The following is a 27271-nucleotide window of genomic DNA, read 5'->3' on the forward strand; positions in this document are numbered from 1 at the left end:
AAAGATACGTACACACACATATGCGAAAACATTTGTACTAAGTACATTTAATTATTATAATAAGATTGAACTTCTTTTGCTTTAATTTCTGTAATTATTTCATACAAAATGTTTTAAACGTGTGTAGAAAATCAAATTGCGTAATTCTATCTTATATTGTATAAATATTTAATTTATATATGATTCAATCTATAACTAAATTTTAATGATATTAAAGTAATTATTTAGCATGAGAAACAATAAAATAGAAAAAGTAAGTAGAACTTATAAGCGATTGTTTGACTTCAAAAGTAAGTAAATTTATTATAATTATAATTATAATAATTTTTTATGTAACTACGTTCTAATAGGTACGAGATCGTAATTATTGAAGTAACAGACCATTTTATAACCCAGCTGTATAGTGAATTTCAAAAATAATTTGACAAACTATAATTTCAGAAAAACTGATTTTATAGAGAAATAGTGTCAACGAAGCTTAATTATTTCAATCCTTAGTTATTCGATTTACAATTTTAATTTAGTGTTATTAATATTATCGATTTCTATATATATATATATATATATATATATATATATATATTATTCTTAATTAGCAATTTAAATACTTCTACATGTAATTATAATATACATTTTTTGACATTATGTAAGTGATAAACCTTGTAAAATTATAATAATATAGTCTAATTAAACAAATGCTTTTAATGATTAGATTTACATATTAGTTAATTAATATCAATTTGCTAATAGTATCAACATAAATTTTGCGAATATATTTCTTTCAGCTTTAAATTTCATTTCGAATTAAAATATTTGTATGATGCCTTTAAACAAAGAACTAGACAGTTCATAAGTATTTAAGTAAAAGTATTTGAGTAAAAATATTGCAGAACAATTTTTTTTTAAATATAATAAAGATCTGCTAAAAGCAACGAAGTATTATCATATTCTATAGTTCTATTTTTTTGCGTATATTGGCAACACTACTGACATGATATCTATCAAAGTTGTTTCCACGGTTGATTCTTCTGTTAAATCGTGGTTGGAACATAAATACGAAGAATACGTGACGTATAAAACATTTTAGTTATTTAAATGAACATTAGACATTAATGAAACTAGTTCATAACTAGTACTTATTAATATATCGTGAAAGTTTTATTATTCACCGTACAATGACACAATTCACTTATGTATATCAATAATTAGTTGTTTACAATAACATAACCTATCAAATTATGGATGTTCCAACTCCTTCAAATGTAAATCATGGATTTTCCCATAATACTGATGGATTTTTAAATATATCTATTGAATCTCCAAATTTGGATCCATTGTCAACAAAACGTAGAAGGTGCATATTAACTTTTCACTTATAGATGTATTTACAGATTTAAACGTTTCTATGTTCATATATTGTATACTATACATCTAATGGCAGCTTAATTCTTTAATTGTACCACATAATTACATGACGTAATATTATTTTATGAAAAATATGAATGAATAATTGTTTTTATTTTAATACAATCAAATGAGAATATTATACAAGTTTGTGTTAATTAACTTTATATTAGTTATTAATAATGTCCAAACTAAAATTGATTTTGTAAATATTATAAATATTAGTACTTAGTAGAGAAGACAATTTATATATTTTTATAAATGTTAATTCTTTCATTAATGCAGTTCATAATAGATTACTATTAACTCTATTGATACATTTTTATGACAAAACATTTAATCTAATACTAATTAGATAATATTTTATATTAAAAAGTAAATTCTAGTGAGTAAATTATAACTTCAATTAAATTTGTTTAATTCTTCATAAAACGTATATAATAACATAACTTAAGAAAACATTTAGAGAAATAGAACAAACATTTGCATGAATTATTTAAAATGAAATATTTATATATATGAAGGCAGTTTTGACATAGTATCCTTATAAATTGACCAGTGCTAGAAAATGCAATTCATATATATATGAGGTGAAGTGAAACGACAAGAAACATTATTAATAAAACATGTTTGTGGCTATTAGTTTTTAAAATTAAAAGTGAAATAAGTTTGCACGTAAGACTGTAAAATACAAACGAATAAAAGCAATTATCTTTCAAAATCAATCAACCATTTTATTGCAATTGTTGTTAATGCAACTGTAAAATAACATTAATTCTCAATAAATTTGTGTTCACATGGATATCGTGATATTATATGACTTTAACATTGTTTGAACATTTATTATATCCATTTACAAATAAAAGAACTGTTAAATTTATTTTTATTTATTTATGAGTTATGAGATGATTAAGTTATTACAAACTTATAATCTATCCCTTCATTTATAAATAGAAAAACTTTTTTGTACATTTAAAATTTCTATAAGATTTTATTTTGCTTGTTAAGATGGACAAACAAATACATTTGTGTAAGTACATATATAAATGCAAACAACTGTAGGCACAAAGCTTTATTGAAGTCATACTTAATTTAAAATCATATCTTACGTACAATATTAATTGTATAAGCAAATATAATTAGGAAGAAGCATACAATATAAGAATTACTTGTTTGATTACTTTTTATGTACTTTATACAAAGGAAGTTGTCAATAAAGATGACATACAATAAGTAAAATTAAAAATAATCAATATAATATAATACTCAATATATAATATAATATAATATAATACTCAAATATAATGTAATACCGAAAAAATTAATTAAATTAATTAAATACAGATTAATAATTCTTATATATATCTCAACTATATCATTTGTATTATACTTTTAGTTCTTCACGTACAATAAAGCGTAGAAAATTTGATGACGAGCTTGTTGAAACAACATTCAACTTACAACCTCCAGCTACAAGTACAAAGTCTGCCTCCAGATCTAGAACTGTCTCAATTTCTACTACCCCAATAGAGTCTGCTGTTCCACAACAAAATGCACCAAGTCCTATTCAGGTTTCTACCAATGTTTCTCAATCGGATAGATGTAACAGACGAACAAGTAGACCAGGAGCGTCGAATGCTCCAGGACGAAAAAATAAGAAGAATAAAAATCATTCACATTCAGTAAATGCAACAAAAGATTTAGGAAGATGGAAACCAACAGATGACTTAGCATTAATCACTGGTGTGCAACAGACAAATGATTTAAGAATGGTATTTATTTTCTCTTTTTTTTTTTTATTGCAAGCATTTAATACAAAGATCTAATTGCTTGAAATTAACTTTATAATGCTAAAATTAAAGAAATACAATAAATGTTTTACTGTTTTACTAAGTATGTTAAGGTATTGTTAGTATCATTCATTTTTCATATTTTTTAAAAATAATAATATAGTAGTAATACATAGAACTCATTGATGTCCAATAGGTTCACAGAGGTACAAAATTTTCTTGCCGTTTTACATTGCAAGAAATACAACAAAGATGGTACGCTTTGTTATACGACAGTGCTGTTTCAAGAGTAGCAGTACAAGCTATGCGTAATTTACATCCAGAATTAATTGCTAGTGTGCAAGCAAGAACTTTATACAGTAAAGCAGAGGAAGATCTTCTGGGTACAATAAAATCGGTAATTAAATGTTATAATTTAATAAAATATTTTTTAAGCTATATTAATAAATTTAAAATATAAAATACCTTTGGCTTTAGTTTCTTATACATATATTTTTTACATAATAAGAAAACTTTTTATATCTGTTTAGATTACTCAACCAACGGTAGAAGTTTTTCAAGAACTTCTTGAAGCAAATGCTCATACATTTTATTCTGCCCGAACTGCAAAAGCTTTATTAGCTCATTGGCAGTTAATGAAACAATATCATCTTCTTCCTGACCAAACTGTACAAAGTTTACCACGGGGTGAACACGTTCTTAATTTTTCTGATGCAGAAGAAATGATCAATGATACAGAATTAATGGAACAGAAAGATGAGTTAGTAGATGCGGAACTTATTGCAGCAGATAGGAGAAATAAAAGAGAAATAAAAGTGTTAGAAAATGAATTGTGTAGATGGCAGGTTCTAGTTGATAGCGTAACAGGAGTAAATCCACCAGATTTTGATAATCAAACTTTAGCGATACTTAGGGGAAGGCTTGTTAGATATTTAATGAGATCACGAGAGGTAATTTTTAGAAAGGATAAAATGAATTTTTTAAACTATATCGTAGGAAATTTCCACTTAAACTTATCTTGTATTATTTTAATTGATTTCGTATTTAAACTCTTAACTCTTTGATTAGATTACTGTGGGTCGTTCAACAAAAGACCATAATGTGGATGTAGATTTAACATTAGAAGGACCAGCCTGGAAAATATCAAGAAGACAAGGAACTATTCGGCTAAGAAATAATGGAGATTTCTTTCTTTCTTCAGAGGGAAAACGACCAATTTTTGTAGACAGCAGGCCCATTCTTGCAGGAAATAAAATGAAGCTTAATAACAATAGTGTAATTGAGGTACTAAATTAGTTTAGTTTTATTATACTAAGAGAATTTATTATATTATAAAAGAGAACATTTTACTCTTACTAATACACTTTCTACAAGACATATAATACTTTCAATGTTCTTTTTTTTTCTTTTTTTTTAGATTGCAGGTCTGAGATTTATATTTTTGATAAATCAAGAACTGATTTCTGTTATACGTCAAGAGGTAGTCAAACTAAATTTGAAACCATGAGTGTTCTATTTCATTCCATAATTAATATTGTGTACTACTATAAATAATGTATTGTCTCGTATACGTTTATCGTATTATATATATATATATATATATATATATATATATATATATATACATATATAAGAATTTTGTATAAAGTAAATAATTGTTCCATTAAAAGAAACTAATAAATTTTGCTCAATTTTGTATATTGTAATTTTGTTTCCTCGTTAATATTGGCTTGCATTGTACAAAGCAACTTAATTCATCTATATTTTGTATTTGTTTAAATATTAGAAAATTTACAATAAATGCATTACTGAAAGAAAAAATGAACATATGTATACCTTTGAGGAGCCGTACAAGGAATTGTTTATATTCTAAAGGCAATGCGTAATCTTGAGCAGATAGTGGGGATCAAGGAGCATTGCCTGGGGAGGGGGAGGGGGGATTGAAACGTGTAAGAGCATTTTTGAACCTTCTTTTACAAGATTTAAAATTTGCTTGTAATTTATATTTTAATATTTCTATCTGATACTATCAGCCTAAATAATTCAATTCACATTAATTATATACTTAACAAGTTTTTCAGAATGTGACATAATATTTTTATGTTTTCTTACTCTTTGGGGAGGGACGGTAGAATGTGACATAATATTTTTATGTTTCCTTACTCTTTGGGGAGGGACGGTAGGGGGGATCACCTTCTGGATTCGCCACTGTGGTCGGAAACATAGCGGAAATGTAGAAATGCGAATCCGAGGTCCGGGGCTGTTTAAATACCGGGGAAGAAAGGAAGAAAGGAAGATACGGGATATATGTATGTATAATGTTGAGAAAAATTTCATTACGAGAAATTAAATGGTTTCGACTGATGCATCACGCGGTGCACCTGTCTTTACCGTAAGTGAATACATTCCAGAGATTACAAGTTAACCTCTATTTTTCTAAATGAAACTATACATTGTTTTATTCGATGCACTATTCGATGCATTTTGTCATTCTCCGTAAAAATGTGTCGAGGTACTTGGGTTGAACAATCATTAGTTTAAAAAATATTTCAATCGTAATGTTGTAAAAATTTGCATATGAGAAACAAAGAAACACGCAGAGCAGAATGCTTGTGTAATTTGTGTTTATGTTCCCCTTGTCTTTCATATATTAAATTTATTTCAAGAAACATTTATTCAAATAGAGAGTATCAAGTAAAATAAAAAATCATTTCATTTGATAGTCAAATGACAAAGTAATTCAACGAAAAGTCACTTGATTATTTAAAAAATCTACTGTAATAATTATTTGAAGATAATATCTTGAAATAAAGTAATGTCACTTAATTAATTATATTTTATGCTCTTTTATCTTTTCCATCTTCTATGGCCTCCCCACCTCCCCGCCGTATTTACCATATACCAGTTGCTAGTGATCTTTTAGTCGATACAAAGTTACGAAACAAACAACTAATAATGTTAATGTAATTCGAGATGTATCATGTAGTGATACGAGCGAAATATAAGTTACACATATATTGGAAATAACATTTATTTTTTAAAGGATTAGATATTGTGGAAATTATAATCATGGAAAAAGTGAAGTGACAAATGTTACAATAATTCGATATTTCAGTAATGTTTCACTGGATACTGTTCTTTCTGCTTGCGTCATCATCAACCGCCCCTTCCTTCCCAACCACCTCCATGTCCACCCCAACCACCTCCATGTCCATTTCCACCACCTCCGTGTCCACCGCCACCACCTCCGTGTCCACCGCCACCACCATTCCATCCATGTCCATAATGCTGTCTATCAGAGCTTAAAAACATTAATAAAAATGTTATTAAATTCGGGAATAAAAAGTTCTTTATAAGTAATTCGTTAATAAAGGGACGAACAAACTACTTTGGAAATAATGTTATTCTTAACTAGACTTTCAAAGATTATTTCATATCTGCACCTCAAAGCCAGAGTGTATTAAAGTTCACTTAAAAAAAAAAAAAAAAAAAAAAAAATTTTCGAAGGTAAACAATTTTCTCATTCTAAAAATTAGTTTTTAATATAATAGCGTAAAAACGATATTAGATCCATATCTTGTTGCGAGAAAAACGGTCTATTTATATTTCAAAATACAACAATGCCCAGTACACAGATTCACTTTTAAACAATAAAATGATAAACATTTTATCTGCGTTCAAAAAATTACGTATATATCTCTAATGATTTCAGTTACAAGGCTTTGCAACTGTGATTTGTTTTATACTAAAGATTGAAAAGCGTGATTTAAGTTTACACTTTGGCATTGGAACCCAGATATAGTTAATACGATTTTAAGGTATCTAAACGTTGGATGCTTCGATTTTTTAGACTTGCGATAATCTGCCAAAAAAAAATGTTCTTAACACGTTAATCAGTATTAAATTAGACGTAATAATAAAATAATTATTTTTCTTTCGAGATATCCAAAAGAAACATGAAATAATATCGTTTATTAGTTTAATTTATCATAAAATCCATTCCGCAATGAAAACAGAAAGCGTCCAGCAGAAAGTTAGGAAACATGGATTATATTCCGTTACTTTTATCATCGTGTATGATAGAAAGTGCTTATTTTTCAACGATAAATAGTTTTTAAATCAACTCGTCAATTGTTTGATATCGTAAATTATTTTTACTTACTCATAAGCAGTTGCATCAGCATTCAAGTCCTTGACATTATTCAAAGAAGATTCAACCTCCATAGTAGCAGGTTTTAAAGGCTCCTCCAAACAGGATACCAAAACCATCATTGAGACAAGTAAGATCTATATACGAAAGACATCCTTTATTCTTTATTTATATGACGGAACAGTAATACGGTATATTATTAAGAAAAAGAATAATAATTTTTAGATATCGTTCGTTTCATGGAAAATAATAATGTGATTTCTTGAAATATAAACAGAAAGAACGTCAAAGATTTTTTAAAATAAAATTTCAGTAAACACACTGAATTCAGTACTCACCAAATGCACTGGTCGCAACATTTTGAGAACTGAGATCAGATCGGCCAGGATCGGCTTTATATATGTCTTTGCTAGCACAAACAGTTGCGAAGAAGGATTGAGATGACACACAAGATTGCGAAGAATAAGGTAAACATTGTATAAGTACGATTGAAAAATGTCGAATCACCTTTTTTAACAGTTTACACCAAAATTTTCTGGACAGCATTTTAATTTTCTTATTATATAAAATAACTTTGTGCAATAAAAAGTTACTGAAAGCATTAGAAGGAGATTTGCAGTCTAAAGAAGCTGCGATTATTTGATATTCTTCTAGTTAATTAGTAATCTTCGTCTTTGTATCTTTGTGTAGTAAATTATTTGTCCACTATTTGATATCTTCTATATCTTCTATACCTATTCCTTAAAATAATAGCACCGGTGTGTAAAGTCATCTTTATTTTACTATGTCTTTAGATAAATAAAGAGACAAACGATAAACTTTGTTTATCTGTTATAACAAATTTTTATATATTATATATTATTTTAATATTATTTTGCAGGGAAGTAGTATCTTTCGAATATGTTCTGTGTGATACAAATAGATTATGCCCTAAGGTAGTAACATTTTAAGGGCAGTAATAAGTACACCGTGGTGTTAAGTTTTGTAGTACGAGTGAAATCGGAGATATTCTTTGGTTCTAAGTGAGAGAGAACTTCGGTGTATATGGTGTACATTGTTAATGAATCGTATTGTTATTTTAATAACGAGAAGTACGCGTAATATGAATAAATTAGATCGATCGTGATATGTTCTGAGAAATTTTTCTGGTAAACAGTAGGAAACTAATATAAGGAAAAATAAATTACATATTATACGCAGTTTGTCTTTAAATACTTTGTTTACAAAGTCACAAGGAAATATTGATAAGTAAGCATGCAGCTAAGAATGCGTTTTTTAATTACAGGATATGAAACGTTGTCTTATTACGATATAGTTATTGAAGGTGTGACCTGTTGTTTACATCGAGTCATTCTAATCATACGAATACAGTAGAATAAACAGGATTGTAATTACATTCGTATTTTACGATAAAATGTTCTTCGTCCGAACATATTCTATGTATGTTTAATTGCTAAAACGATGTTTTGGGAATAAGGGCAGGACTTTTCGATATCATACCTTAAATCGACAAATTGCATCGTTCACTTTGAGAATAAATCACGGCAGATACAAATTCGGCATTTGACGATTCTAATATCTAGTATGAATCTAATATCGATTATTGAAAATATTCGAAGAGACAGAGACGAGATAGGAATACAAACAATTTTTCCCTTCGATACTTACGTCAAAAGCAAATGAAAGAAAGAATATAGTTAAGTATTAAAATATTAATGAATCTCATCATTTTATTAGTATTAATAGCAACATTTTATTATCTTATATTAATGTACTAAGTATTTTCTAAGGCTAATATAATTAAGGATATAAAAAAATATGTCTTCAATTTTATGTGGTGCATCGACTCGTTTAACAAACGAATATAAAATAAAAGATGCTAAATATATTATCCAAATCAACATTTTCCCTGTTAATTATATTATTCGTATAACATTGTTATTGCTAGACAAATACTACATTCAAACATTTATGTTCTGCGGTTACGGAGTAGAAACCCATTCAGGCCAATTTCTAATCTGTTTCTGAAGTTGTGATCCAGGACTCTTAGTGGCTGTAACTTGTTTAGCGCCGATTACACGAACATCTGCTCTAAGTATTCCTTCTGATTTGCCACAATGAATTAATTTATGCGCAGCATTCAGCATTTTATCACTTGCGGCCTTTTCTGAGTAAAAAAGGATATTGCATTTAACATAAAATAATTATAATATAAAAATACAAATGTATAATACATATAATCACAAAAGAAAGAAAGTGTGAATACCTTGAAAATTTCCGATGAAACCAATTGCGACAGACTTTTTATTATATCCAATGGTATGAGCTCCTTCACGATTCCAGCCGCGGCCCTCATATATATTCCCATCTCCACCGATTAGAAACCTATCGTGTAAAAATATTAAATAACAAACGGTAGAATAAAACGCTTATTGTTTCATACAATTGTCAGTTGCACTCTATAAATATAAAAATAATAAATAAAGAATACAAATTTCTTTAGAATCGTTGTAAAATATTGAAAACCGAAATCTAGTTAATGAGAGATTAAAGTGAGCGGATTAAAATTCTTTTTTGAATTATTTAAAGTTCATTGTCATTTATTTTTTCTACATTTAAACTACAGATCTTATATGATCATGTTATGTGGTGTAAGTAATGTATTTAAAATGATACTTAAGAGTATCCTATATCATCCCATCCATTACTATCCATGTGATAAGATCGAATGTTCTCGGCTTGAGCAATACATGTACTTCTAGTATCACATTCTGCGGTAACTGTATGATGAATAATGACATATGGTATGGGAATAATTAAATAATTTATGCTTTTTGCGTCTACATCAGCCCACTCGCTCCGTCCGATAATCTGAGGGCAATTTTCGTTTCCGTCTGAGAAAGCAAGATTTATATTTCTTTATTCTTAAGAAACATACGTTTTGTATTTTTAATGTATAAAAACATCGTGTACATACATATCTATGTGTACGATTGTTGAATAACGTCGAAAATACAAAATAATTTTGTAAAATGTTTACTTCTTTTCAAGTATATTTTCTCGAAAACAGTTATTAGCATAGTTTTTAGTAAAATTACATTATCTTCGATAACATTTAAATACTGACTTACCACCGATACGAAAGAGAAGAAAGATTATGAACATCAACTTTTGCATCTTGTAAATATTGATCACTTGTAAAGCTGGACCCGTATGTTCTTTATTCGTCTAAATAAACTAAAAATAAAAAAATACAATAAACTACTATTATATTTCAACAAATGTATCAATTATAAAGGGCGGAGCAATTAATAAACGAAGAGAAATATGTGGTTAAATGTGCTTGCAGTTGGAAGCTATCTCACCCGACTAAAGTTCATATAATCTAAAGCGTTAATGTTTCTTTTCTGCATTTTATCTTCTTTTTTTTTTTTGCTGAATGTGCGCACAAGCGGAGATATTCCAGATATAGCTCATATATTTAATTTTGGATTCGTATTATTTTGTAAACTTTAGAAAAGATCAAGTCATGCTTCGGAGTTACAACGTATGTGCTTAAGTACATATTCAGTTAATAACATTCACTAAAGTAACGAGGTAAACACTTTGGACATTTTCTTTAATCATCCATAACTCAAGAAGTAAGCTACATACATGTACAGGGTGTTCGATTTGAAGGTTCACACGTAATTATCTCCCAAACTATTCGTTATTCAAAAATGTATTTAAATGGAATGCAGACCGTTTAGCGGTAAATTCATCGGTCTACAATATTTATCGCTGTTATAATAAATAGTTAATTCATTTAGTCAATAATATAAAATATGTTATTCCTAGTGTCTTCCAAGATGAATTCGTCCTGTGTTATGCTTTTCTGCCGCGTGTTTCCAGCTACAGTAAGGAAATTACTGTAGGAGAATATTTCCATAATGTCGCCGTTTCTACTCATCACATATATGTCCAGTCCTCATCTATGAGTTTTGATTATTTTAAGTCGATATGTTTACCCTTCTTCGTCCTTTAATTATTTCCTGTCTTTCTTTCTTAAAAATGCGTTCAAATTTCCCTCTAGTAGAACTACTCGTCGACCATCTTCCTTATCTATTTAATCGACCAATCAACGCGCGCATTCCGCTTATTCTAGAAATTTATGAAATTGTAATAACAGAAAAAAATTAAAAAGGATGCAAGGAAAAAACTGACTTTTAAAACTAAATATAATAACAAATCACACTGCAATTTAATTAACTTTATTATAGTGCATGAATACAACCGATCTTTGCATAGTTTTCGTCCACAGTAGCGTCCTCCTAATTCAGTTAGCACGCGATAAAACTTTGAAATAATTAAAAATTCATCCGCGAAAATAAACTCAAAACTGTTATATGTAATTCACCTTCAGGAAACCTATAATTTAAAAATTCCTGTTGAACTTCAGGAAAGCTAGAATTCAAAAGTTCCTGTTGAACGTCTACAAATATCCCACCTTAATATCCCACCTTTGTGTTTTTTCCATCTTCAAATAGGTGTACATTTAGCAGATACATACAACGGGTGTGCTTTTTATGATCATATTACGTGTACTATACGAAACATATTAAAATTCCATTAGCGCTGTAATGACACCCAACTATCAGATTATATTGGTAAAATTTTTAACGATTCTGAAAATATACAGAGGTTGCAAGATATTTAACACAAATATATATTTTGTAGAAACCTAACTCCAAGCACAAAAATATTTAAACTGGCAATCATCCACAATATTAATACGTCTCACTACATATACACTTAAGACGGTATTACTATTCATATTGTATATTAAGCTTTTACTAAATATAGGTCTGCAATAAACATGTTGCACATATATAATATATAATAATTTCAATAAAATTTTACCGATATAATCACGTAATCGCGTCTCATTAGTGTTATGAAAGTTTTAAAACGTTTTATATGATAAGCATAATATAAAAATAAAACTCTTCTGTGCGCAAGTGTAGGTACGAAAACTTTTGCAACCCACTGTACACACACACGCGCGCGCGCACGCGTCATACAAATGAAGCTACCATTTTTTACACTTCTAAATAACTAGATTTTTAACTAGTAGCAATAGAAGGAAATTCATATCTGTATCGCCTACGCATATAAATAATATATCTCAAGTATATTATGAAACAAATAGTTCCAACTTTTATTGTTATTGTGGACTAACGTATCCCCTAACCTAATGGAAAACACGAGAAGAAAACTGATGTTAGGGAATTTATTGGTAATGATTGGTATTGCATATTTTTGAATAATGATGGAGACAGTGCATCCATCTAGAAGCTAGGATTACCGATGTCCGCCGCGGCGGCGACAGAGTCAACATCCGGCGACGCAGAGATGCGCACGTTTCGGCGCTCGCCGAGGGAAAAGGGACGCCGCGATCGTGACTTCGAGACATGAGAGCGACGATGAAGCCCGCCAGCATACACAGCAGCACCTGAGGAGCACGCTCGCTTCCAGTAGTACATCCAGCAAGGAATTCGGCCGGTTCACTTGGGATTTACGTAGGTTCGATCTTTGGTCCTAAAGTTTATTCTGAAACGATCGAAAGGCTAACTTTTCTACCAACGAGGTAACACACCTCTTCCTCTGAATCATGAATGGTTCTATGATTCTCTTTTTAAATAGAAATTATTGATAATTATTGTACGCTCTTTCGTTGTCTGATTATCAAATCCCTTTATTCAATGTTGATAATATGTTTTAAGTATCTTACCGATTAAATTAGTTATCTAGTACAAATTAATAAATATGTTTTCACTTATTCTATAAAGATTTATGTATTTGTATAGATTCAGTTTTGTGACAATTATTTTTCACTTTTGTTTAAGATATATGACTCCATATTTTACAAGCATTTATAAAATTACAGAATTTAATTAATCTCTTTCAAACATATCATTTTTCTTTTTTTCATATAATTTAAATTAACAAAACTGTCATGCAAAATTATTTTTACTGAGGTTGTACAACTATTCATGTAATGTTTGTTTATGTATAGTAGAATACAGAAATATGTGAACATTTGCTTTGTATCTTGTGGATTTGTTTTATTTTGATTTTAAGTACTAAAGTGTTATTCGCAATGAAAAGTCTAATAAAATATGTAACGTCACAATATATTAATTGGGATATTTAATTTAAAGGTATCTTTTAAGAAATGTTTGTAATTATAAATATATTTATAAATACAATTTTATACATGAATTTATATTTATCATTCTAATGCTTTTAGTTAATTTCATCTAATCACTTGAATTTTTCTTAATTACTGTATATTATTATGTTAAAGAAATAAATTCTACTGAAATTATTTTTTTGTATTTTATCAAATTTTAGGTGAGAAGAGAATCATTCGTTTAATAATTTTTGGTGAGAATATACTATCATTGGTACTAAGAGTATTTCTCTTTTGTGTGTCTTATCCAAAGAGGTTCTCGACGTCCGTAGTCAAGGGCACGAGGTTTGTTCTATTGTATCTTTGATAATTTGCAGACCTACATATTTGTTTCTTATTTATTACCTATGTAACAATAATGAAATATATATTATTAAACTTGATTTCTTATATGCTATCTTATTACATGTATTTCTGAAGTAAATATATTTTACAGCTTAAGTAAATCATTTTAGAGCCATGTCATCAGGCGCAGGTTCCAGTGGAACTGGCCGGGGGCGTGGTTCATCACTGGCAGACAATAAGCCAGAGAGCAAGGAAGCGAAGCCTAATCCAAAGATGTCGAAAGCTTTAGGAACATCCGCCAAAAGGTAGCACATCCATCATCCAAAATTAAAAAGACTCTGCCATGGAGACTTAACAAGAGCTTAAACTAATCTTCTTGTCGCAGGATACAAAAAGAATTGGCAGAAATCACATTAGATCCACCACCAAATTGCAGGTTTGATTTTTTCCCCTAATTATTTTTATCATTTATGTTATTTGCGATATTAACACATTCGCAGTAAAGCTTATTTTGGCTTACTTTCTATTTGTGCCAATAATACAGTCGAACCTGGATAATTCAGAAATATCTATAAAACTACAATTTTGTTCATTCCCTTCCCTTCCATTGCGAAAATTTCTAGAAGTTGAAGTAAAACTTACTTTGTAAGCTACGCTATGTGTCACAGAATGAGAGAAACAAAAAATTCGTTATTTCTTTCTTCTGGCTGTTAGGATTGTCTCGAATGATATAAGACAAGGTTCGACTGTAGTATTTACTTACGTAAAAGTAAACAATAGTTTGACTTTCAAATTTCTTTCTCTTAGTAATTAGAAAAGCTTTATTACAATCAATGGTCTAATTGTTAATTTTTGCCAAAATCGGAATTTTTGTTCTCGTTTCTTATACTACTAAATAATCTATGTAACTTTGGTATTTATCTTATAGTGCAGGACCTAAAGGAGACAATTTATATGAATGGGTATCAACAATACTTGGACCTCCTGGTTCAGTTTATGAGGGAGGAGTATTTTTCTTAGACATACATTTCTCCCCAGAGTATCCATTTAAACCTCCAAAGGTATGTTAATCGCATAATTAATTATTATTAATTTTGTGATAAATTTTATAGCGAAATTTATGTCAGTAAAAGTTATAGAGTTGATGTGCAATAATGCGATATTAAAATAAAGAAAAATTGTTTATATACAAGATGATATGAAATTTGCAATAAGTTATTTTATTTTTAACGCTTTAGCGTTCTAATCAAAGTTTACGTTATTAAATTATTATTCAAACTTTTTTCACTATATAATGTTTTAATCATATACATTTATTGTAAAATTAATAGTAAATAATACTCGATAAAATTTTAGTGTCAGTTTATTAAACATGTAATTTTAGATTGTAATTTATTAAAAACAAAATGTAACGAAACTGAATATAGAAATAGCTTTGAAATAAAGAAGATGAAGTTATATGTTGATTTTAACTTTTCAGTATTGGGTACTTAATTTATAAAGATAATATGAGAATACAGCATATTTTCTTTGAAAAAGAGACTTTTATGCAGTCATTATACAATGTTTATAATCTCTGTAATTTCTTATTAACGGGCTACGTATCTTTCAGAACGTATTGTATTATATAGTACAAATAAAAAACAGTCCATTGTGGATCGTCTATTAAAAGTAGTGGAAAGAGTGACAGAAAATCATTAAGATATAATTAATCGTTAATATAATGTTTTTAGGTTACATTCCGAACACGCATCTATCATTGTAATATCAACAGTCAGGGTGTAATTTGTTTGGACATTTTAAAGGATAATTGGTCTCCCGCGCTAACCATTTCAAAAGTACTATTATCTATCTGTTCTCTCTTAACAGACTGTAATCCAGGTAAAATAAACTTCATAAGTATTATAGTTAAATTATTTTAGGTATTAATATAATATATTTTCTTTAAATAAAGCTAACGAAATTAATATATGTATTTATGTATCTTCAAATTTGTTGTTGTGCAATTTTATATTATCCTAAAATCATCTTAAATAAATGAAAATATTATATAAAATAGAAATATGAATAAATTTACTATTATGCTATTATTTATGATATTGTTTATGTTTCAGCGGATCCTTTAGTAGGAAGTATAGCAACGCAGTATCTACAAAATAGAGAAGAGCATGATCGCATAGCACGACTTTGGACTAAGCGTTATGCCACATGAACGACTCTTCGAATAAAGCTGATCTCCTTGTTCTTTCAAAGCGAACTTAAGGGAGCCCGTTCGACTACGCTAAAATTTTGATTATTCGGATTGATCAGTCATTTTTAACAAATTAATGAAAATAATCAAATTTTCTCGATTAATCGAACATTATTTGTAAGTTTAAAGTAATGTAGTGGTACTTTTATTTAAAGTATATTTTAATTAAAATTATTTGTCCGTGTAAACAGTGATTATTTTACAGACATTGTTTTGCTAATCAACATTAGATATAGTCGCATTAAAGGGAAGTTACCTCACATTAAAAAATGCTTCACAGCTGGTAAAAATGTTCGGTTATTCGAAAAAATATACCGAAATGTACTTGATAATCATGATTTCTGTTTATATTTAAATTATACTTTTTAATAAATCCCATTAATGATTATAAGTGATCATTCGAATAATCATGGTTCAGGTTCTCTGCACCTTCGAAAACTTATCGTATGTATATGTATATCTATCGAAGGATTGCTTTAAATGAAAGACTCTTTAAGATCGTCCATACGATCATTGTGATGTGCTTTTATATCGAGTATGTAAATGTGCCTAAGATGAATGAATGTGCGTGCATGTGCTACCTTACTACTCTCGTTTTCACCCTACAGCTCTTAAAACGTGTTTATATCTTCCAAAATGTATTCTTGTGAATACAATTGATTAATGATGCCATAAAAATGTATATCTAGCCTTAATATTTAGTCTCGAATCATTTTTTCCATTACATGTACTGATCTTCATGCAAATACCCATTTTTTTTATTTATAATAAATTGTTTCTATGAAAAATATTTGCATCAATTCGATTCGAAACTTTTATAATAGCATCACAAATTCTTTTAACCAATAAACTTTTACAAAATATATTCAGTACTGATATTAGTAATTGGTACCAATGTAATATATTAAATTCAACAGAAAGTATTCTTTTTTATTGTAAAGCATAGATCTATGATAAATTTTTCTTTTAAATTATACAAGATTTTTTAAATATAAAAGTTATTGTACAATGTCTTCCAGAATTAGAAGCGATTTACTTTTCAAGGTAAAGTAATAGATTGGTATTATGAATTTCTGTAATATGTAAGTACACATTTTCATAATTACAATAAAGAGAACTTTTAGTTTCTTAAACTTTCTTAAAAGTATGGCACAGGGGTGAAAAAGTGAAAGTGAGGACTTCTCTATCTTTTTCTCGTTTTCTCTGTTCCTTTCGTTTATTTGCTCGTTTTAAAAATTTGCGATGAGATAGTATTTAAAGTGGTATGTCCATTGAGAGTATCAAATAATATTGATAGGTTAGGCAATATTATGAACAATACAAATAATCTGACCTGTAAGTAATTAGGCTGATAGTTATCATAAGGGTCCCTTTAAAATGTTGCACTCTTTATATAATTTCTATATAAAGTATGATTAACTGTATTACGTAAAATTATTTGATCGAAATTAATTTTCATTTAAACACATTTCATTCCATCGAATTAGCAAAGATTAGAGTATTATGTAGAGATTTTTTACGTAGTTTTTATTCTATTTGATTATACCTATTGGGTAACTGACTATGAATATGAATATGAAACAAATAATAACTATGAAGTCTAAATTAACTTTGATAAATCAGTTAAAAATTGTGTAGCAATCAATATGCTTTTCAAGATTGTTTTAATCGGGCCCATAAAACTTAAATCGCTGTAACTGTAAATAAACATAATTTTCTCTATGTTAACGATAGAGAGTCACAGTCCATGGTTTCCATAAAATTTGTATTGATTACATTTGCAAATAATTCAAAAAGTAATACTGTTGTACAATTTTTTTATATGAGATTGAATATGAACGAAATATTCAAGTTATAGAACTCAAATACGTTTTATACCGATTAATTGTTAATTTTACTAAAAGATCAATTAACGTATATAAAAATCGTTCAGCTATTGACATCATCGTAGCCTCTGCCACAAATGAAATTAATAATAACAAAAGACAAAAATTTTAAAGTTTCTAGAACTGAGCATTCACTGTCTTAATTAGTTATTTCATTCATTAATTATTGTACAGTTTACGTCGCGCAAAGGGATTTTGTTTTTCATTTCATTGAAATTACTGTCGAGATTCTTGTAAATATATTCTGTGCGGTTCTTGATAAAATGATCTTTTGGACCCCTGAAATTGTATATAGATCGTACGTAGAAATTTGCTCTTTTGTAATTAAATGTTAAAAAAAGTAAAAACATTTTTAATGAAGCGTGTTTCATTATACGAATTATGTAAAGGAGATTGTTTAAACGATTCTTTGAGTCATTTGAAGACTTGCATAAGAAGAAGGTTTCAATAATTTCCGAAATGTGCTAAATGTAAACAGCTTTTTATAACTCGTATAAAGTAAGAGTGCGATAGAAGAATTTAGAGAATATATAAGTAGTCAATAATAACTAATGTTTCTAAGGTAATATTATGGCACAAAAGATCGTTTAAACGGATTCCTGTTCTATTTTTTCTTGTGAATTACTTTTACTTTCTTTTCAACATATAGTTGTAAGACGCTACAAGAGAGCATCCTATATGATTAATAAATGTTAGTCTGCTAATCTTAGAGTGAATATAGAACAAAATAAAAGAAGAAAATCTGGTCGTATAGAATGTTTACTGATCTTTCTATATTTTTATTTTAATTTTCTTTTAAGTGAAACACATAAATAATTGAAGCATGCTTATAAGAAATATAATTGCACTCTGATAATTATCATTTTCAATTAATGGGAATAATGGTCAATTGAGGATACAAATGCAATCTTTACTTAATATATTTTATTTGTATAGATAAAAGCTATACGAACAAGATGTGCTAAAGTGGTCAGCTCTTAAAGAACGTTAATAATATATTAATTATTAATTGATGAATTAAATTACAAGTAGAAAAATATTGTAAGCGACTAAATGCTACAAAAAACAACTATTTACTTCTCATTTAATACTGACTTCGTTTTTTGTCTTTATTACATTATTATCAGTCTTTTATTTTTGTCAGCCAATCATCTAAGGTAACATTCGAATGCTAATTTTCGTTTTCATTACATAGAGTATGAATTACAATTTTTCAAAGAAATTATACATAAATTGATATAGATCAAATATTACCATTAAATGAGAACGTTCCTTATGGAGTAAAAACATCTTAATTTTGTAACATCTAACATATCATTATCGTGTAAAATCTAATAGAGTCTAAAATTAAATGAATATACATGTATCGAAATTAATGTAACAGAAACATTTTAATATCTACACATTTATACAACTTAATATTGTAGATTAAATTATAGAAAAAATTTATACAACTTAATCTTATATAAATTTAAAAGGTAGAAATTTAAAAAATAGAAACTGTAAAAATGAAATATCTTTAAAATAAACAAATTATCGTATAGTAAAAATATTGCAAATGAAATTTGGAATACAAATTTAACTTGGAGATAATCTAAAACAAGAACTATTATTAAATAAATTTCTATAATTAAAACACAAAGGTAAATAATGGGAAAGATTTGCCTCATATTGAATTATTTAGCTTAAAAAAGCAAATCTTTTAGGTGCTTACTTTTAATTAAAATGATTGATAATATGTCATTTAAATTAATTACTTCGATCAATTCTAATATATTAATTAATGATTTAGACATGTTGCAAGAAATTAGGCACATTTTAATGCTTCGGTATTATCTATCGAGAAATATTTTTCTCCGCTTGTGATTTTTCATTATTTAAAATGAAACTCATTGAAACCTCGCTTATTTGTTTGAACATACTTTTTCTAGTCACGATTACTTTAGTAAACAATTATAATTGATGTAAACAAAGGCGAAATTTTACAAATTTTAAATTTTCTTTTAACAAATTACAAGATTAATTGAATGATTCTTTCCTTCTCATAATTTGAAAAATATATTATTACACTGAACCACTTACACAATTACACAAAATAAAAAATTTATAAATAAACAACATAAAAGATCTTTTTACGAATTACCTACAATAATTATAAAACTAGTAATATACTGTTTAAAAAGAATCATCAAAATATGTAATTTGTTACTGTAAATGGTTTTAACATTAATATTTTGATAAAATTGTTTTTGATTTAGTCAAGCAATTAATTATTTTTTAACATTCAAACTTGACTTTTTTGTGTCGTTAAAATATGCGAGATTTCAAATGAAAACAACAGTTATAACAATTGCAATAATTATAATAGAGTTCGTTAAATCGACGCAATGCCATAAATTTGCAATTTTATTTTGTAAATTTTGTAATGTTTTGGAAGCTGTTCCAATAGTCAACAGTAAAAGACACCAGTCGTCGCAAACTTTAATGTTCGTGTCAGGTGGTTATACGTTCAATTTCTTTAATTCTCTCACTGCAGAAATTAAAACTTTGGTCCCAACGTATAATTAGTTGCGAAATCATAATATAGTGCAACGATCATTTTCTTTCATTTTGAAGACAAAATTAATTAATATACTCAATCTTCGTTTAATTTATTATATAATATCATTTTTGAAATTTTTATTTTTGTGGAAGGTGACAATTATTATTCTTTGATTAATACTGAAATTATATGAATTATTACACCATATAAAAGAGTATAGTTCAATCAATTTTCTTTATCAAGCTATAATATTTAGAAATAGAACATTTACCCAACTCTATGTGTATAGAAAAAATATATTTTATATAAATACAATAGTTAGAATGAATTTAACATGTTACATAGAGATAAAATTTGAAAGACAATTTTTCTTTCCAAGAAATCAAGTTCTGAAAGAGCCTTTTAAATTGCAATAAACGTGAAGCCAAATATGTTATGACCTTTCTATCTCTTTTTTAAACATTCCCATGCCATAAGCTTTAATTCCACATACAGTGCAGTCTAAGAAAGAGACAATTGGTCTCAATCATTTGGCAGATAATGGCAGTATATTGAATTATATTCTCCAATAATTTGCTTTGCTCTTAAGCTAGACTGCAGATAAATACTGATTAATCTACAGCCAAGTTCTAAATAAATGGTCTTGCGACGACTCTAGAATTATTCTCTTAATGAATGCACGACGAACAATATTTAGTTATAATGCCTCCTATTGGGTGTTGAATCAGTGCGCTGCAGTCTCGCTGGAAGTAGAAATTAATTAAGTTCACTGTAATAACACGCAACTTCTAATAGATAATGTTGAATACCTCAAGTTGCAAGTGAGAAGGTGCAGTTACCTACGCTTCCCAAAATAAGGATCTCAATTACATTTAAAATCTTTAATATTATGTTACATACTGCATATTATAACGCTATTCATCGCATTACTGTTTAAATAGATAATATTAAAGATTTAAGTTGCTTTGAAATTTGGACATATAATTTTTACTTATTTGAAATAGTTCTTCCATTACTTGATCTAACTAGAAAATAAAAAAAAAAGATATATATATATATATATTATAAATTAAATAACAATAAATAAGATTTAATTGTTATTCAAATCTATATACATACACATATAATACATACACAGTACATATATAATAATTACTCAGACATTTCATTTTAAGGCAATAAGAAAGACAGGGAAAAAATACGAAAACAATGTGAACGTTACTTTAATATCTTCATTTAAATGTCTTCAATTATATCTAAATAATATATCCATTTAAATTATAAATATTATACTAAATGAAATATTTAATGAAATATCATATTAACATATTAAATGAAATATTTAAATGATAATATTTCCCTGTAATATTTTTTGAAAACCAACAATAGAATTATTTATATGTAGCGCTAGTTTTCTAGGAAGAAATAAACCTTTCCATTTCTTTTATTGTAATCTAGTGTAACATCCAGATAATGGAAAGCGTAGCTCCAAATTTTTAAAGAATCATATAGTATCAGTATTAATGAAACACAGCTGTTTATTAACAATACTGAACTTGTATCAGTGTAGAAGACAAGTTCAATACAAAATCGTCTCCGAAATTATCTAAATATACACAACTGTGTAATCATATAATCATATTTACTGATTGTAATCATAATTTATTGTACCAACATTATGTAGACTTTGTATGAACAATATAGAACGTTTTTTCTTTTATATAAATAGAGATTTTCTTAGATCATCTTTCTGTGACAATAATTTATCTATTATCTTTAAATAAGATAATATTTTAATTAAATAAGAGGCATGATGGTGCAACTATCAAATTAAAAAGTAAAAGTAAAAAATAATGAATTAACATAAATCAAAGTGATTATTATATGTGTTACTTTTATTTTATTTGATGATTAGACCACAATGCCTTTTAAATATCTTTCTTTGCTTGAACATAACTTTTTTAGTTAAAAATTGTTGTTTTATACATCGTGTCTTTGTTGTGGTATTTTTAAAAAGTTGTATGTTTCGCTTATAGACTATTTTGGAAAATACCACATAAAATCTAAGAAGTTACAGTGTTAAATTATTTTTTACAGAAGTACAAAGAAACTTAAATTTAATAAAAGAAAACTAAAATTATTTGACGAAAGAAGCTTAATACTTTTAACAGTTACAATAATATCATGTGTATACATACAATGACAAATAGAAACTGAGATAATATACACTATTATCCATGAATAAATTATTACAACAAACATGTGAATATATATGTACTCAACATAAAAATCTCTTAACATAAATATATAATTTTTGGTTTGTAGTTCTTGAATCTCAATGTGCAGTTTATAAACAAAGTACAAAAGATTCTTCTCGATTAACATAGAATAAAAATGGTCAGTCTTAAAGAAACAGTCATAAAAGACATGATACTGCACGGAAACACTTGTCTCATTTGATATTAAAATTGCAATTTTAAGAATGAATTAATACATTCAAAACCAAAAGTAAACGTTGTAATGCTGCTTTCGTTACCACTGTTATTGATTTTAATAATAATATCTGCAATCAGTAGTAATAGCGATAGCAACAATTGCAGTATTAAATAAGTTATAATAACGGGGAATAATAAAGTGTTGTTACGTATATATAAAATATAAAACATTACTGATAACAGCATTAATTAATTAGTTTGTATAGAAGCGATCTTTTATATATTATTTTGTGCAGCATGGTAAAAAGAACATATAAAGTGCTATTTGTGCAATACTCTGTTACTTAAAGAAGAACACAGAAACAATATTCATATACAAAAGAGTGAAAGGAAAAGATCATATTTTGAAGTCTGAGTGCAATTTCTAGGCATTAAAATTGGAGGTATCTGTCTGCTTACACAGTCTCGTACTCGCGACGAATTGAACGTGCCAGACAACATGCAAAGACGACTCCAATTAGCTGAAACAAACAGATTCTATTTTAGTATATGAATCGTATCTTTTTTCGTTAATGAATAATATATTACATTCATTTAACAAATAAATGTCATGCAATAGCAAACAAGAAATATGCGAACAATATGGCCTTATTAAATTATTAAATATAAAAAATCGCATAATAATAAAAGAGTAGAAGAGTATTAATTTTTGATTATGTATGTTACGACTGAATGATATATATCTTTGCAATGATTGATTTGTATATTTTTATAAAATTATTTCTTTGATATTCTTTTTTTAATTTAGGAACAATATTTAATTTTTTATGAATAATATAAAAATATCCTAAATTAGAAGAAGTAGATAATAAATATTACCTGAATAATAGCAATGCCAATGCCAACACCACCCAAGATCAAAGCATTATGCTCAGTAGCAGACTGAAGATTGCCCATACAACCTTTTAGATGTATATGAATCGAATTTGAGTCACATTTACTTCCTTCTGGTACTTCTTTACAACACGAATTTGGTATAGTATTTTCTGGGAATCCAACATGAGCCCAATCATTAGGGCCAACCATTCCGCAACATTCCAACTACAATTTGACAGTTTATAATAATAGTTAAAATATAGTAGAGATTTTGAATTAGCAACATTAACTTTCATTATGTACTAATTTATATTGAATAGCTCAGTATCAGTATAATCAATAATATATATCATATTTACATTCAATACTACTAATATAAAGTAATATAACATAAATACTTTGAAAAGTTTTAGTATAAAAATCTATTCTTTCTATATTTCAAATCTCTTTAGTAAAAATAAGCATCATTAAGCATACTTACATCATGTTGCATAATATCCCAAGATTTACGAATATCATTATTGGTTGAGTATTCTTCCATAGTGGTATTTAATCGATGTTCTACCATTGTACGCACTTCTCCGCTCATCATATATCCAGCAATTCCAGCACCGAGTTCGAGTGCAAAGATTAAAAGCAGTAACACAGAAAACTGTACGGAACAAATACAAGAAAACAAAGATTGTTATTTAAGATTAATTAATTAACAAAAAAAAAAGATACATTTTCTTAGAAAAATAAATCATATTTCAGGTTCAATCTTAATTGAATATCTATATTTGCTATAGTTAAATAATTATAGAAAAATTTACTCTAATACAAAAAAAATTATGATATACAAAATTATTATATAAATATTGGCTATTGCTATTATATAAAGATTATTATGTAAAATTATTGTATAAATAATGGCAGGCTATTACTGTTAATATCATGCAATGATTCTCTTTGACAGCTCCACAACAACCAAAGAATGACACAATAAACACAATAACACCAACTACAATCATCAATACTGGTCCTGTAAAGAACCAACTGTCCATAAAATTATTGTAGCCACTATAAACCACCAAGATCACAGTGCCAACTGCAATGAATACAATTCCTGTAATCTGCAATCAGAAAAATTTAACAGTTATTTTCAGCGATAATAACAGCAATAACATTAATAAAAATTATGATGTAATATAATATTATTTTTATGATGTATTATAACATAATATAATATTGATATAATTATGTAATAATACAATAAACATATTGAAACTTTTAAGAATATGCATTCCTTGATAAACTGGAAACCTTATACTCCGTAATGTTTATGTAATCAATATTAATTGATACTAATATTATTTATGAATGCATAACTTCATTTATTGTAATTTTAAAATTTAAAGTTAAAGTTTTAATTGTAATTTTAAAATAATTTATATTCATTTGTAACATGATAAAACAATAGATAGATCTAATAAGAACAAGAATTAAATGAAGATGTTTAAAATTTATTTATTTCATATTACACAATTCTTGTTAGAATTGAAATGTATGCAGAAATTATTCTTTTTACCAGGAACAGAATGTAACTTCTTGTTTAACAGACACATTATCATCTCGCTAGGTAGTCGCAGTGTTATCCCCACCAATTTCTCGAATTGTTTGCACGAAGCGAGCGTCAGCGTTACTTCCGATCCGTGATCGACAATATCTTATTTACCAATTAGTCATCAAAATATAAAAAATGAAATTTTTACAATTTTTAATTTACGACTATTGTTTGCAATAAAAAACGGAACTAAAAAAATAGGTTCGGGTTAGCTTTTTATATAAATTATTTTCGATAATTATTATGATTATACTAATTATTTTTAATCTAAATTTAATAAATATGATTTAATAAAATATCATCACATTTCAAAATAGTGCTTATAAGAATAGATAGCAATATATAAACGTTGAGTAGGTTTACAAAGGAATAATTCATGAGGTTATGTGCAGTTACGTATTATACATACGTGACTAACATAAGAAATCATAAATACCCACGCAAATATAAGAGTAACTCATACAGATATGAGTATACTATATAGAAAAGAAGAGGTTATTTAATAATTCTTTAAACGATTTGCATAATGATACAAACAAGAAAAAGGCAGATTTCAATTTTGCTTTTTAAGAAAGAATTGAATAAAAAATTTTGGTTTCTGATAAATATTTTAGTTTCAACTTGATTACTTTAGGACAGGTATTTAAATATGTAGGTATATACGAATTGGAAATAAAATATTTGGATTTCACTGTAGAATCGACAAAATATTAAATAATAGTCGGTTTAACTTCGGTTTAAGGGACATAAAATTATTGCTCTTTTCATTTGTCATTTAAAAAGTTTTCAGTACTTAGGATTCAAAAATGTAGGTCTTAATTTTACGAATTCAGCGGTTCGGGAGTACTGTGTATGTAATCAAATCAAATAATCTACAATTCGCGGCCCGATAGAATAAAAACCAATATCCAAATGATCGAATCTAATTTTCGCACAACGACGATTATGGGTACCATACGTTATAGCTACTTTATATTTAAACCATCTAAACATTTCTATTTTTAATAAAATTGGAATCGCCGTTTATTTTGCTTCATTTTAATTTGTGTATTTATCGAAATTTAAGAAAATCCTAAATGAATGTTAAATAAACATCGAAAGAATGAGATCAAACACAGTTGGAGCTTATGGAATAGGATATAAGTAACGAGCACAACATGGAGCAAATACTTACGGCGAATATCAGGTTGAAAAGAAACGTCAGGTATTTGATGCAAGCCATTCCACCGGACACCATTTTTACACTCACTATTCACTGACTTCGAGAAAGGTAAGATCAAGTATAAAAATGATAAATATCAATGTAACCAAACAGTATGAAAGCTGTGTGCGTCCTTTATAGAATTGCGTCAAAATTATGCACTCGGATTATTCACCTCAACAGCTCACCAAAGAATAGTCATATTTTCATCCATCCACCCTGCCTGACGTAGATGCGTGCGCACCTTCCCGGTAATTTATTAAAGAACCGACCATATTTCTCATAGAGCCTTAAGCTTTAAATTTTACTTCCTAAGTATTTCTAAAATGATTATATTATTGTCAAATATGTATATAGATTTAGTATACAAAATTATTTTCTAATTATCGTTTATAATTAGAATTATGAGTATTATAAATACATGTATTAATCATTATTAGCATTTAAAATACAGGTATATAAAAGTATCTTTATATATAGACAAGTAACACAGTAAATATTTACAAGTCACATATTGATTATATCAAAGTGTAACTTTAATCTATGATATATATAGAATTCAACATTCTATGAAACATACAAATACTTTACGTGTAAATATATGTTATACGAGTTA

The 27271-nt window shown here is 27.5% G+C and overlaps 5 protein-coding genes across 14 annotated transcripts; 2 read left to right on the top strand and 3 right to left on the bottom strand.

Moving 5' to 3' along the window:
- The first annotated feature begins 1007 nt into the window (after positions 1 to 1007).
- On the top strand, positions 1008 to 6337 carry Rcd5 (microspherule protein Rcd5). Its single transcript, XM_033349847.2, has 6 exons — positions 1008 to 1354; positions 2801 to 3176; positions 3391 to 3591; positions 3725 to 4144; positions 4263 to 4478; positions 4612 to 6337. Exons 1-6 carry the CDS (start codon positions 1239 to 1241, stop codon positions 4699 to 4701), a joined length of 1419 nt encoding a protein of 472 aa, XP_033205738.1. The 5' UTR covers positions 1008 to 1238; the 3' UTR covers positions 4702 to 6337.
- Positions 6210 to 7835, bottom strand: LOC117166136 (uncharacterized). Its single transcript, XM_033349857.2, has 3 exons — positions 7683 to 7835; positions 7357 to 7481; positions 6210 to 6495 (listed from the first exon to the last, which is right to left on the bottom strand). Exons 1-3 carry the CDS (start codon positions 7701 to 7703, stop codon positions 6351 to 6353), a joined length of 291 nt encoding a protein of 96 aa, XP_033205748.1. The 5' UTR covers positions 7704 to 7835; the 3' UTR covers positions 6210 to 6350.
- A 1213-nt stretch (positions 7836 to 9048) lies between these two features.
- On the bottom strand, positions 9049 to 12083 carry PGRP-S3 (peptidoglycan recognition protein S3). 4 transcript variants are annotated; one of them, XM_076626072.1, is made up of 6 exons: positions 11844 to 12083; positions 10999 to 11751; positions 10476 to 10581; positions 10025 to 10238; positions 9611 to 9729; positions 9049 to 9511 (listed from the first exon to the last, which is right to left on the bottom strand). In XM_076626072.1, the coding sequence occupies exons 3-6, from the start codon at positions 10519 to 10521 to the stop codon at positions 9327 to 9329; spliced, it is 564 nt and encodes a 187-aa protein (XP_076482187.1). In that variant the 5' UTR covers positions 10522 to 10581; positions 10999 to 11751; positions 11844 to 12083; the 3' UTR covers positions 9049 to 9326. The 4 variants fall into 4 exon arrangements, with proteins under 4 accessions (XP_076482187.1, XP_076482186.1, XP_076482188.1 ...); XM_076626071.1 differs by having other exon boundaries at positions 11831 to 12083; XM_076626073.1 differs by lacking the exon at positions 10999 to 11751.
- Positions 12084 to 12689: 606 nt separating this feature from the next.
- On the top strand, positions 12690 to 18754 carry Ubc2 (ubiquitin conjugating enzyme 2). 6 transcript variants are annotated; one of them, XM_033349853.2, is made up of 7 exons: positions 12690 to 12906; positions 13738 to 13861; positions 14013 to 14166; positions 14247 to 14297; positions 14790 to 14922; positions 15595 to 15742; positions 15976 to 18754. In XM_033349853.2, the coding sequence occupies exons 3-7, from the start codon at positions 14036 to 14038 to the stop codon at positions 16071 to 16073; spliced, it is 561 nt and encodes a 186-aa protein (XP_033205744.1). In that variant the 5' UTR covers positions 12690 to 12906; positions 13738 to 13861; positions 14013 to 14035; the 3' UTR covers positions 16074 to 18754. The 6 variants fall into 6 exon arrangements, with proteins under 6 accessions (XP_033205744.1, XP_033205745.1, XP_033205747.1 ...); XM_033349854.2 differs by having other exon boundaries at positions 13830 to 13861; positions 14032 to 14166; XM_033349856.2 differs by having other exon boundaries at positions 12690 to 12902.
- Positions 18755 to 18846: 92 nt separating this feature from the next.
- On the bottom strand, positions 18847 to 26890 carry LOC117166132 (CD63 antigen). 2 transcript variants are annotated; one of them, XM_076626070.1, is made up of 6 exons: positions 25419 to 25626; positions 24775 to 24963; positions 24333 to 24503; positions 23855 to 24076; positions 23435 to 23496; positions 18847 to 21283 (listed from the first exon to the last, which is right to left on the bottom strand). In XM_076626070.1, exons 2-6 carry the CDS (start codon positions 24892 to 24894, stop codon positions 21265 to 21267), a joined length of 594 nt encoding a protein of 197 aa, XP_076482185.1. In that variant the 5' UTR covers positions 24895 to 24963; positions 25419 to 25626; the 3' UTR covers positions 18847 to 21264. The 2 variants fall into 2 exon arrangements, with proteins under 2 accessions (XP_076482185.1, XP_033205737.1); XM_033349846.2 differs by lacking the exon at positions 25419 to 25626 and adding an exon at positions 26629 to 26890 and having other exon boundaries at positions 18850 to 21283.
- Between the last annotated feature and the right edge of the window lie 381 nt (positions 26891 to 27271).

This window comes from Bombus vancouverensis, chromosome 17, assembly GCF_051014615.1.
Source record: "Bombus vancouverensis nearcticus chromosome 17, iyBomVanc1_principal, whole genome shotgun sequence".
In the NCBI taxonomy this organism is placed as follows: Eukaryota; Metazoa; Arthropoda; class Insecta; order Hymenoptera; family Apidae; genus Bombus; species Bombus vancouverensis.